This window comes from Lithobates pipiens, unplaced genomic scaffold (genome assembly GCF_037356315.1).
Source record: "Lithobates pipiens isolate NorthernLeopardFrog02 unplaced genomic scaffold, aLitPip1_a1.2 Scaffold_18, whole genome shotgun sequence".
NCBI classification, from domain to species: Eukaryota; Metazoa; Chordata; class Amphibia; order Anura; family Ranidae; genus Lithobates; species Lithobates pipiens.
Window position 1 is genome coordinate 482,531,228 of NW_027507758.1, and position 14,081 is coordinate 482,545,308.

At 43.4% G+C, this 14,081-nt stretch overlaps 1 protein-coding gene across 1 annotated transcript in view; it reads left to right on the plus strand.

Annotated features, from left to right (window-relative positions):
* The window catches only part of FARP2 (FERM, ARH/RhoGEF and pleckstrin domain protein 2), a 205,809-nt gene extending 199,773 nt beyond the window's left edge, over window positions 1-6,036 (plus strand). The window contains exons 26-28 of the mRNA XM_077488426.1: window positions 519-626; window positions 2,616-2,767; window positions 5,406-6,036. Of these exons, the coding sequence (XP_077344552.1) occupies window positions 519-626; window positions 2,616-2,767; window positions 5,406-5,496 (351 nt within the window). The 3' untranslated portion in view covers window positions 5,497-6,036. The remainder of the gene's footprint in view (window positions 1-518; window positions 627-2,615; window positions 2,768-5,405) is intronic.
* The last annotated feature ends 8,045 nt before the right edge of the window (window positions 6,037-14,081 follow it).

Genomic DNA, 14,081 nt, shown 5'->3' on the forward strand with positions numbered 1-14,081 from the left:
CAGGTGGGGGCAGAGCCGGCGCTACCACGGCTCGGTGCGCCCCTGTCTCCTGCATTCTGGACCGGGACATACTGCACCCACCTGGTAAGAGACTCGGAGCTATAGCCACCCACTAGCAATGCCACTGGTAATGCCCTTTCTGTGAAAACACATGCCTTTATGGTCTTTGCCTCCAGTTGTCATTCATACATGCAATGATTTGAATTTTTTTTTGTATATGGCTTCTTCTCAGCATATCATGGCTGACGTGAGAGCAAAGAAATAGAAAGCTCAACTTCCATGATGCCAGGGAAGCAATCCACATGACATACTAGAGGGGTGGGCATAGAGATAGAATTCTGCCAGGTATCAGGTCCTGGACAAAATAATTGCTTCATTACTTCATCATTGCAAGAAAACTTGAATTGATAAGTTATTTTTTTATTTTAAAACCATACCCTGCTTTAAAATAATAATTAAATTTAGGCATGTAAACTGGCAAATGTTTTTTAAAATGAAAACTCTCATTTGTCTTCTAGAACCAGCTCTCTGGTTACTTGCTTCGGAAGTTTAAGAACAGTAATGGCTGGCAGCGACTGTGGGTGATCTTCACCAGTTTTTGCCTTTTCTTTTACAAGACACACCAGGTAAAATCTAGAAGAAAAAAAAAACCTCTCAGAAGGGTGATCTCAGTAACCCGCTGGGGTTTGGTCACAGCGCAGTGTACCCGTGATTCTTTGCTTTCCTGTAGGCTTTTCTTGGATTGAACTAAATGAGCGTATTACCAAAATTTCATGTAAAAACAAAAGAAAAACAAATACTATAAATCTTTCGGATTTATAGTTATTTGCTTATTTATAGTTATTTTCTCTCTGATATACAGGGCCGGTGCAAGGATTTGTGCCTAGACAGGCGAAGGCGCATTTTGTCGCACCCCCCAAATAAGGCTTACCTATAGGGTAAATTAATCTCTCCTAAATGTGCAGTTTAGGACATATTTATCCTAGATGCAGCTGGTCACATCACCGGCAAATGCACTCTGAAGGTCTGGCATACCCACGCACATGTGCGGGAGTGATGTCATCGTAGCTCCAGCCACTTATACAGCTAGAGGCTGCGAACCCAGAAGAAAGAGCAGCAGCAGTGACAGCATACCTCTGGATTATGCAAATCCCTTACTACCTTTTTTTTTTGCCTGGGTTTACTACCGCTTGAAGGCCTCTTTCACTCAGACGTTTTGATTGAGTTAGCCTGTCTGTTTTTTAGGTGGATCTGATTAGACCATGCTATGTGCTATGGAGAGGATCCACAGATAGGCGGTCCGTTTACATCCGACTGCTCATAGGAGAGCAAGCTTTGCTTTGCATAACTGGACCTGTCATCCACCTGCTCAATAGGGATCAGCGGATAGATTCCCTGCTAAGCAGCAAGATTTGAGCCAGAGTCTGCCCATGTGAAAAGGGGCCTAATAGTACATCTCATTATACATCACATCTAGTAGGACTATTGGAGGAGCATGTAAGTCAGGGGCTGTGTATCCTATATAATCTATCAAGCCATAGAAGTCCTGCTAGAGCAGAGACAGCTCAGAGCCTGCACATGTAAAGGGATGCTGTGCTTGCCATGTTCCATGCACCATCCTCCAGTACACAGTCGACTTAAGACTCACCCCGGTTCTCCCTCTGTGCAGCCTATGATAGAAATGGGAGAGGGAGCCAGTCCAGCTGGTGTTGGCAGACAGTGCAGAGTCCTGGTGTGAGGAGTTTGGTCCCGCACATCAGCAGACACTAAAAACAAAATAACCTCCAGCACTGTCAGACTGGACCAGAGCCTGGTGGCTGTGTGCTCCTCATCCTATGGGGGGGAGACTGCACATGCAATATAGATGGCATAGGAGGCACTACGGCTCTCAGTTCAGCTTGGATCTCTGTCAAAGGACAGATTCATATCATTATGAATCAGAAGGTTAGTGTGAGTGCAACAAGTGACTGGGGATTGGATTTTACCGCCCCTCCTATCCTGGCACCCTCAGGCAGCTGCCTTATGCTTGCACTGGCCATGCTAATATATAGTTATAATACTTGACAAAAATAAATTTCTTTAGGCCTGGTTCACGCTGGTTCAACATGCACGCCGACTTTGAGAGCACAAGTTGCATGACAAGTCGCTCCCCATTAAATGCAATGGAACTGTTCTAATAAGAGCGACTTAGAAAAACATTCCAGCATCACTTTTGGTGCGACTTTAGCACGACTTCTGTTAAAGAAGTTGTGTGCAAGTTGTGCTGAAGTCACGCTGGGATGCCTGCTTCAAACTCGTGGCAGTGTGAACCGGGCCTTAGCAAGGAACAAACATTCCACATTATGTTGACATACCAAGAGTGTATATGAATGAAATATTTCAGTGATAATAATGGCCAGCTTTCAACCCCTCTAGATAGTCACTTGTGATAACTAAATTCTGGCACTTTTCCATATCTAACATGTTAACACACATCATCTTGATCAGAAAAGTTTATCCTCTTTCGCTACATATGCATTTCTCCATTTATGACAATTGAAATAGCTTTAGTATCTGCAGATCGGGAGTCTGTCATGTTGGTAGTTCATTAACTGCTATGATGTTGATGTCTGCAGGAAGATGCCCCACTTGCCTCTTTGCCGCTCCTGGGATACACAGTCAGTATTCCGACAAATGCAGACCCCGTTAACTGTCGTCATGTCTTCAAACTACACTTCAAATCACATGTGTATTTCTTCAGAGCAGACAGCGAGTATACGTGGAGAAGGTCTGTAATATTTATAATATAGTGACCCTAAATGCCACATTCAATGTCAAGTAGACAGGCAAATTAAGCCTTCTGTATGTTACTGTATTTCATGATCTAATATTGCTGTTTGTGTAATTTTATTTTGTGGAAATATTTAAAACTTCAGATTGCTGTGGAACTCTAGTGTTGCAATTACAGGAAACCACCATTGTCTTTAAAAAAAAAAAAAAATGGCCACAGACCTGTTTTGATGGTATTCTAATAGTTAAACACACTTTCTGTATACAAATGCACCTCATTCGTTTTCTGAGATTACACAAAAACCTTATCTAGGTGCAGTATACATAGACATACTCCATAAAGCTTGGAATACCTGCAGTCTACATTTTGGTTTCCACAACCTTACTTGGTGTAGGGCCACACTTCTTACCATAATATAGGAAGTCTCTTAATAGGAGGTATTTCACATGCTTATCCCCCAGTACACCTCATTAGTATATGTACACTACTTAGTGTATCCAACCCAAAAACAAAATTGTAATTTATTGCAGCTTTGCAGTCCACGGATGTGCTGGCTGCATTGGTTTCTATATTTCTGGCCTCTTTTTATCCAGTGCTCCTGTTATCCACTTCCTGTTCTAGGGTGACCATGCTCACTCCACTGTACCTAAAAAGGGAGCTATGGGTTGTCACACTTGGCTGCTCTCCCAATTTGGAATGTAAACATGGCCTCCTGTTTATCCTATTACATGGGAGTAGCTTACAGAAGTTAGTTTGGAAAGAAGATGGCAAATGCGTTTGACATCAGTTCAATTCACAGAAAGTGGCAAAGAAAAGCATTTCTTGCAAGATTAACAGATTTATTTTTTTGTACCTGCTGAAAATGCTCTTATCCTGGAAACGGAAAACACAACATCCAAGTACTACTAAGCTGCTATCCATGACACTTTGGACATGCATGTTGGGGCAGTGGCACAGAGTGAGAAATTGGTAATTGGATGTCGGTGCAGTGGCAAAAAGTGAGGAGTTACATTTTGGTGCAGTCCTGCAGAGTGAGGAAGTGTGCACCAGCACAATGCAGAAGTGCACAGGCAATGAAGGGGGTGTACGGTTGACCAGACCTCACCATTCCTTACAAATACTCTGAAGAGGCTGTGGCACTATGGTTGCTGCATGGATGGGGGAAGAATATCCCTGGCACTGCGTGAGTGAACAGACTGCAACGCACGTGACGAGTTTCAAATAAAACACACCTCTGGAAGGGGGTCTGCAACCCCTCTCCAGAAGGGACAGCCAACAATGTGGTCAAGGGTGTGAATTTGTAAAAAATCTAAAATCCCTCACACCTAAATAGTCTTGACTCCAGATCAGAATAACAATTTTCTATCCTTGACATGAAAAGCAAAACGGTACATACCTCTTATGTATATGGAAAAGATAATTAGTGCTATCACAGGAATCTGCACTCTTAGGTTGTCTGTATACCCACATAGTACATACATTTACCTTTGATTTTTATTATACCTTTTTGGGATAATACACTTTATTTTATTCACGTATGTTTGTGTAAAGCTGATGTCCATGTTTCATGTCACTTTAAATAGTTATTTTGGACCAAGCTGGTCCAAACAAACTATTTGCTGCACTGCCTCTGAGCATGGTATGTATTTCGGCTACATACACTACACAGGGCTGGGTTTAAGCAGAGTCAGAGTCTGGCTGAGTGATTCATAGGCAGGTCTGTACTCTGTGAATGAATACAAAGCTTCCTCTGATTGGCCAAGAGGTAGAAAAACACAGTAAAAAAAATTATAGGGCCATTAGTCAGTGGACGTGATTAAATGTGTTATTGTCACTTTAAGAATGTTTAGAGCTCTGGGAATATATTCTTCTGCAAACCACTAGTTGTATATGGCAACACAAAATTGTGTCCATGAGGGGCACACACTTGTTTTAAAGCCAATACAAATAAAACTTGCCAACAAACAAAAACAAAGCATCACATGGATAGGGTCAAGTTAAAGGGGTTGTAAACCCTCGTGTTTTTTTTTCACCTTAATGGGTTAATGAGTGACCAGCCCCTCCCCATTTTACTTGCCTGAGCCCCGTATTTCTGCCGGCAGAGATGGGCTCTCCCTCTCTACATGGGGTCCCAGCTCTTGACTGAATGAATGAATGAATGAAATACTTGTATAGCGCACAATGCGAACTGAATCGCCTCTAGACTGGATAGATTGATAGCAGAGCAGCCATTGGCTCCCACTGCCATCAATCAAATCCCATGACACGAGCGCCGGGGCCAAGTCCGGTATTCGTGACTATGGACACAAATGCTGAACTCAGGAGCATGCCCACAAGGTAACCCCAGGGCAGCGCGCTTCTCCTAGGGCATTATCTGATGTGGGGATGAGCCGCCAGGGGGCCCCAGAAGACAAGCTGCGGGGCCACTCTGTATAAAATGAGCTGCACAGTGGGGGTAAGTATGAGGTTTGTAAAGGCTTTGTTATTTATTAATAAAAAAAAAAAATCACTGTAACCACTTCCGCCCGGAAGATTCTTTCAAAGTGTACAATATTTCAAGAAATCTGAAACCTTTTGCTGTATTTGAAGGCTGCATGTATAGTGAGCCATGTGTTTTCTGTGTTTCTTGGCACAGGTGGATGGAGGTAATCAGACGTGGAGTGAGTTCTCCAGGAAAAATAGGACACTTGGCAGAGGATGGAAGCATGGTTAATTTCCCTCTGTGAAGCTGACAACAATGAACATGTAAATCCGTATAGACCATTTCCAGAAATGTTGCCCATTTGAGCCATTTCTTTGAATTCAGAGGTCCTATGATGATGGTATGCTGAAGAGACTTCAAAGAAATGTACTACAGAAATCATTAAGTGATATAGCACCTTTTTCATGGCTTCCCTGTTATACTGAAGGTGCAAAGCACTGTACTAGTGGATTTCAGGGGAGTCAAAGTAAAAGGATCACCGACTGTACAGACTTGTTAGTACTTTGTCTTTAGTTTTCTAAAATTAAAACCATTAGTAGTGAAGTCATGCTCTCTATATCATTTGTGATTTAATAAAGTGCTTTTTTTTTTTTTTAGCTCCACAACAATGTTTTTCAGTTTTATTAGCCCTAAAATTACACTGCGGGTTCTCTGGTATGATCTAACATTGAAAAATTATTTTATTTCTGAACCTATTTTATACAGCTGCCTGAGAAGAATAATATTGGAACCCACATTTGCTTCTGACAACTAGATAATTTGTGTATGTAAACCCCCTCCCCCCCCCCCCAAAAAAAATCACATCTCTTTAAAGGTTTAATTTTCAAAGTCATTTTCAGTCTTTTTAACCTGTAGCTTCCATTAATATCATGAGTTTAATGGTGGTCTTCCACAACAGAAAAATGTGAAAAAGCTTTTATTGTCTTTAGAGTATGTGAATCGATTTTGCACACCAATAGCGGTGAAACCATTTTATGCAAATAAAATAACTAGTTTTCCAACAGGTGAATATGTTTTAGCAATATGGTTCATCTCTACATAATATGCAGGTGCATCTCAAAAATGTGAATATCATCAAAAAGTTTATTTTAGTAATTCAATTCAAAAAGCGAAACTCATATAGACTCATTACACACACAGCAATATATTTCAAGCATTTATTTTTAAATTTTGATGATTATGGCTTACAGCTAATGAAAGCCCAAAATGTTGTATCTCAGAAAATAATATTGTGAAAAAGTTAATGTTACTAAACCCACAACAGTAAAAATGTGTCTGTATATGCAGCATAGCATGCTTGTTATACTCTCTGTGGAACTTAAAGTGGAAGTAAACCCATGGATTTAAACAGTTAAAAAAAAGGCATGCCTGGAATGCTAACTGCACATTGGCTGTGCTCTCAGCCAAACTATCAAACCATCCAATGGCTGGTGTCATAACGAATCACATGTGCAGCACCATAGCAGTTGAAGATTAAACAGAGGCAAAGATGGCAGCTTCCTTGGCTGAAAACGATAGGGGAGTTTACTTCCGCTTTAAGGGATTAATCCTCTGTATTGTGTAAAAAGGCTCTTTGATCCTTTATGGACAGATCCTCCCCCTCCTGCAGGGTCTCTCTTGGCAAGGCCAGATAAGACACAGTGAGACTAGTCCTACTGCACATGCTCAGTTTGGTCTCTATTGCTGGAGAGAGCATTTCAGAGCACGTTATTGACTTCACACATTTGGGTGCCTATACAGATCCTAAATGACAGCCCAGTCCTTCCCTCCCTCCCTCCTTCCTGCCCAGTAACTTAAAAAAAAAAAAAAAAAAAAAAAAAAGTGGGTGGGATGTCACATCTTGATTCATAAATGATCCGCCTCCCATAAAAGCACATGGACATAGGCTGTACTGGATTTCAAGAGGCAGTGATTCCATAAATGAGATAACACCCCTGTATGCGTTCTTCATGAGTTACAGCCTGCAGACCTGCATATTGAGGTCATAGATATTTCTAAAATTTTACAAATACATTTATTTACCAATTTCTAAATACAGAATACATAAAAATAGGTTAGGTTTTCTTTTTTCATATTTGTAATCCTTCTTGCTCTCTCCCCTGTCATCCTCATCCCACCTGGCACACCTTGCTAACACACTACCCCTTGTCATCCATCCTTGTCAAGTTTCCACAATCGGTGATGGTTTGGGGAGCCATATCATCTGCTGTTTGTCCACTGTGTTGTATCAAGTCCAAAGTCCGCGCAGCGCTCTACCAGGAAATTCTAGAGCACTTCATGCTTCCCTCTGCTGACCAGCTTTATGGAGATGCCGATTTCATTTTTCCGCAGGACCTGGCATCTGCCCACACTGCCAAAAGTACCAATATCTGGTTTAAAGATCATGGTATCACTGTGCTTCATTGGCCAGCAAACTCACCTGACCTCAACCTCAGAGAATCTGTGGGTTGCCAAGAGGAAGATGAGACACCAGACCCAGCAATGCAGATGAGCTGAAGGCCGCTATACAAAGGAACCTAGGCTTCCATAACACCTCAGCAGTGGCACAGGCTGATCTCCTCCATGCCACGCCACACTGATGCAGTAGTTCATGAAAAAGGAACCCCTGACCAAAGTATGGAGTGCATACTACTGTAAACCAGGGGTATTGACTTAAAATTCACATGGTCCGGTCAGCAAAATTTTCTTCCAGCAGAGGTCTGAATATCATGTCGGTACCCGTGGCGCCTTTTCGCATGTGCTAAACCACATGTTGCTGCAGCACCATGCGGCTTGGTGTGGTGGTATTTTGGGAAAAAAAAGTCAGACTTCTTTCTCGGTTTCTTTCTTCATGCTCCTTGCGGGTAGTGCAGCTTATTAAAATGGGCTGACCTACCTACGACATGTGCAACTAATGCACATACACAGATAGGAACCCATTCTTACATCCGTCTCCTCCCTCTTCTGGAGTGTCCTCTTTTAAAATCGCCTCACTCCACCCCTTTTACAGTAATGTTCTCACACTTTGACATCAATCCTCCCACATTACAGTCCTCAGCCTGCCCCAATTGAACCCCCCCCCCCCCCCCCCACACACACACACACACACACACACACACACACACACTACAGTCTCCCACTTTAACCACTAGACAACCAGCTGCCGCAGTTGTACTGTGGCAGGTTGGCTTGCCTGGGCAAATTGCCATAGGTAATACGTTGGCCGCTTTAAGACCACTGGGGGCACTGTGACGACAGAGCCAAGGCACGTGCCCAGCGGCCGCGATGATCGCTCCTGAGAAACACAGAACAGAGGCCTGTCAGTGTAAACAGACAGATCTCCGTTCTGTCAGGGGTGAGGAGAGGGATCTGTTGTTCATACCACGTATGAACGATCTGTCGCCTCCTTCAGGCAGTCCCATCCTCCCACAGCTAGACTCACTCTCTAGGATACACATTTAACACCTTGATCGCCCCTAGTGTTAACTCCTGCCAGTGACATTTATACAGTAATCAGTGGCTATTTTTAGCTTTGATTGCTGTATAAGTGTCAAAGGGCCCAAAAAAAAAGTGTCTGACTATCCACCGCAATGTCGCAGTCCCAATTAAAAAAAAAAAAAGGAAGCAGATCGCTGTCATTACTATTAAAAGATAAAAATGGCATAAATCTACCCCGCGTTTTGTAGACGCTATAAATTTAGCGAAAACCAATCAATATATGCTTATTGCGATTTTTTTTTTTTTACCAAAAATATGTAGAAGAATAAATATCGGCCTAAACTGAGGAAGATTTTTATTTTTTTGGGAGATATTTATTATTGCAAAAAAAAAAAAAAAAATAGCTTTTTTTTCAAAATTTTTTTTTTATAGAGCAAAAAATAAAAACCGCAGAGGTGACAAAATACCACCAAAAGAAAGCTCTATTTGTGGGGGTTGGGGGGAGAGACATCAATTTTGTTTGGGTACAACTTCGCACAACCACGCAATTGTCAGTTAAAACGACGCAGTGCTGTACTGCACAAAATGGTCTGGTCATTAAGGGGGCAAATCCTTCCAGGGCTGAAGTGGTTATTGCCCACAGCCCCCGCCCATTATAATCATCAGTCCTCAGACACATGCGTCTCCCCCCACACACTGTCATCAGCTCTTATTCAGCTTTTCATACTAGTGTCCTTCCCTATACCAGTGATGGCGAGCCTTAGCACCCCAGATGTTTTGGAACTACATTTCCCATGATGCTTAACTACACTGCATCTACAAGCATCATGGGAAATGTAGTTCAAAAACATCTGGAGTGCCAAGGTTCGCCATCACTGCCCTATAACTTCACACCCTCCCTCCCAAGGTCTTACCTTACACAGACCGAAGATCGGAGGGAGGCACAGTATGTCTTGATGGAGGGTGTTGCAAGATGGTGATTGGTTGCTAGAACCGCCCTTCATCATAGCAGCCAATCACCTGCTTGTTAACCTCAGGCACCTCCACCCTGCCTGTGATGCCTGTTGTACATGGACATACTTTTCAGTAAGCCAACATTTCTGTATTAATTTTATTTAAATTTTTTTTAATTAGTCTTATTTTACCTGTAAAATCCTTTTCTTGGAGTACATCATGGGACACAGCCATAGTTATTAACTTAATGGGTAGATAGGCACCTTCAGGTGATAGACACTGGTATACCCAATACAGAAAGTTCACTCTCCTATATAACCCCTCCTCCTTCCAGAAGTACCTCAGTGTTTGTAGCAAAGCAGTATATCTAAACCCCAAAAGAGGGGAGGGACATCTGTGTCCCATGATGTATGCCAAGAAAAGGATTTTGCAGGTAAGCTGCTATAAAAATCCTCTTTATCGTACATCATGGGAGACAGACCCATGGTTAACTTAATGGGATGTCCCATAGCAATGCTATTTGAAGGGAGGGGGAGACAACCCGCAGGGTAGCCCCAGACTTGAGGACTTATACTGCTGCCTGTAGCACACTGCGCCCGAAGGCGATATCCTCATGCCTCCTTACATCCACCTGATACAATTTGATGAATGTATGTACTGAAGACCAAGTTGTGGCCTAACAGATCTGAGCCATTGAGGCCTGGTGATGCACTGCCCAAGAAGCACTAACTGACCTGGTGGAGTGCACCTTGACTTGAAATTGAGGAATCTTATCCCTTAAATCATAAGTCTGAATTATAACTTGCCGAATCCACTTAGCGACAGTGGATTTCGACGCTGCCTGTCCTTTCTCAGGACCCTCTGGTAGAATAAATAAGACATCAGTCTTCCGAATCTGAGCAGTTGTCTTTAAATAGATTTTGACTGCTCTCACCACATCAAGACAATGTAGTTACTTTTCTTCCCTGGAATATAGTGTTGTAAAAAAATGGCAGGACAATATCTTGTTTCAGGTGAAAACCCGAGACCACTTTTGGCAAAAAATCTGGACAAGGGCATAACACCACTCTGTCCTCATGAATAATCAAGTATGGCTCGTTACAAGAAAGAGCAGCCAATTCCAAAACCCTCCTTGCTGAGGATATAGCAACCAATATCACCAGCTTCCTTGTCAGAAGGACTAAGGGAATATGCTGCATCGGTTTAAATGGCTGTTTTTGTGATACTGACAAAAACTAAATTCAAATCCCAAGGGTTCAAAGGTGATCTAACTGGCGGATTAATCCACATCACCCCTTGCACAAAACCCTGGACTAAAGAATGTGGAGCAAGCAGTCTTTGAAATAAGACCAAAAAAAAAAAGAGCTGAGACTTGACCTTTAATAGTACTCAAGGCCAACTTCATGTCTACCTCTAACTGTAGAAAGGCAAGAATTCTGTCTATTTCCAAGGGTGCCAACCCTTGGATTCACACTAGGAAACATAAACCCTCCAGACTATAATATATAGTTCTGGAAGCTGGCTTCCTTGCATTAAAGTAGATAACTGACCCGGAAAGCCCACGTTTCTTCAGAATGTGGGTTTCAATAGCCAAGCCATTAAATTTAGCGTTCGTAGGGTAGGATGGAATATCAGCCCCTGTGAGAGTAGGTCTGGCTGTAGTGGAAGGGACCATGGATCCTCCAGTGCCATCTTTACGATTTCTGAATACCATGACCTTCTGGGCCATGCTGGTGCTACCAGAATTACCGGCTTTCTTTCCAGCTTGATCCTGCAAAGAAGTCATGGCAGCAACTGAATAGAGGGAAATGCATATATCAGTGAGAACTGATCCCACAGGGTCACCAATGCATCTTTTCCACAGAAAAATTGATCCCTTGTCCTGGACACAAAGTTGACTAACTTCATGTTGAATCTTGACGCTAGAAGAAGATCTATGTCCGGAGTCCCCCATCTTTGACAAACAGCCTAAAAAATGTTGGGGTAAATGACCATTCCCCTGGGAAGAACTGCTTGCAACTCAAGTAGTCTGCCTGCCAATTCCTGAAATGAAGACTGCCAATAGGTCCGAATCTCTAGGATATTGATGGGCAAGGCTTTTTCGATTCTTGACCACTGTCCCTGGACAGTTTTCTTCCCCAATACTGCTCCCCAGCCTGAAAGGCTGGCATCTGTCGTTTCCACTTTCCAGATAACTGGTCTGGGGGGGGGGGCGCCTCTTCATAATGAGGCTTTAGCATTCTGCTTTGTAGATTTCCGGGCCCCAGGTCTTTTTCTGTGCCTGAGGCTTTCCTCTAGAGTCTGACGGTGGAGGCCGTCGCCACTGCCTAGCGCCGAATGTCCCTGGCGCAGGGCAAAGAGTCCATTTAAATGAAGGATGTTTATACTTTATTTTGACTGGCAAAAGAGTACTCTTCCCACTAGAAATCGTTTGGCTGTATTTGTCCAAATCCTCCCCAAATAGTCGATCACCATGAAAAGAGAAACTAGTCAGAAGCCTTTTGCAAGGTGCTTCGCAAAACATGGCAAAACATAGTGCCTTTTGGTATTTCGGCCAAATCGCAGGCCTGTTGTGCAGGGACCTCTTTAAGGGCCTTAAACTGGTCCTGCCAAAGAAAAACAGAAATTCCAATCTTTTATCAGTTGGATTTTTAAGCGTTTGTGCATTGTCTACTGGACAAGTTAGACTATTATTCACACTGGAAATTGAAGTGTCATCTGCTGGTACCTTCCATCTTTGAGAATTTCTCCTCCATGGCATAGAGTGCTGTGAATCTTTTTGGAGGGAGAAAATCCTTATCTGGGTGATCCCATTCAGTATAAATATGCTTTTCTAATAATGAATGTACAGGAAACACATGAAAAGGCTGAAGAAACAGAATTATCAGCTGATTCTGCTAGAGGTAGCTTGAAAGAGGCACAAACCATCTCTGTAAGAGATTGTATCAGTAATTCCTCAGATTACAAGGCTGAAAAAGGTTCATCTACCGTTGTTTCCTCCACAGAGGAGTAATCGGTTTGTCCTTCTTGATCCCCTGAGGGCAACCCCTCATCCTCTACCCACTGTTCCCTTGGTAAGGGGTCGGAAGTGGAGGGGGGATCTAGCATGCTTCCTATCCTTTTGGATAGCAGATGTGATTAAGGTCACTGCAGGGCAGAGGAAAACGCATTTTCAGTCACGTATACAGGGGCTGAGATGTGAGAAGCAGTTGCACTAATTGGTCCCAATGACTCACCCGGCTTGCTATATCTGGTATCTCAGGCGAGGATGACAGTATGGAGACATGACTGGAGTTCCCAGCGCCTGGGGGTGGAATTTTTGGTACCTTTTGGGGTGTCTCTTTTTTTGGGAGCCATAGTGCTGAGCACAAAAAACAGAGGTACTAAGTAAATGCACAACTCACTGAGCAAAATAGTTTAGCCAAAGACAATGCTAATAAAGTTCAGCTTTAGTTGTTATGTTATTTCCTGTACTGGCCACCTGGGGTGGGGGGGGGGGGGGGGGGGTACTGGGGTGCTAAACAGCCATGTGCTGTTTAGCTGGGACTTCTGAGTTGACTGAGAAGCAGCGTTCTAAGGCAGGGGTGCCCAACCAGTGGCCCGCAACCTACTGCTCTGGGATGGAATAGAAAGAATACTATTATTAAAGGTCAGTGTATATATGGCCATATCTTTTCTGCATTGGTTACTGGGCTGCTTTCAAACTTATCAGTTTACTTGCACTGAGCCATAGACTTCTATTACCTGCGAGTTTGGTGAGCTTTCTGAAAGTGCACCAAACCTGCAGAACATAATAGAAGTCTATTGCGAACTGCAGGAAAGCCTAAGGTACACTGTATTGCACATGTAGTGCGGGAAAACTACAGCCCATCAGTGTGAAAGCAGCCTTGGACCCCTTTCACAGGGTCAGGCCAACAGTCCGACCAATTGGACCTCCATTCACCTCTAAGTAGTGGCAGACATAAACCGACTTGTGCTCTACCTCCAATACGATCCACTAAAAAGTATCATGGGCTGCGTCATTGTCCGCTCTGCAAATGCAGAGTGGTCGCGGACATGCCATCCCTCCGCTCATTGTGGCCCGTGACCGATTACCAAGTCGCTTAAGTGGCCCTCGCTCTTCAAAAGGTTGGGCACCCCTGTACTAAGGTATGCATTTACCGTATATACTCGAGTATAAGCCGAGATTTTCAGCCTCTTTTTTGAGGCTGAAAGTGCCCCCCTCGGCTTATACTCGAGTCATCGCTGTCTGCCCGCTCGATCAGCGTGTCGAGCAGACAGACAGCGGCCATTCTATTCAAAAGCCGCGCCTCCGGCTCCGCCTTCGCCTGTGATAGGCGGAACACTGAATTTCCCAGCAGCCTGTGTTCCGCCTATCACGGACATCGTATCATCCTCGTACTACGGACGAGGATGATACGACGTCTGTGATAGGCGGAACACAGGCTGCTGGGAAAT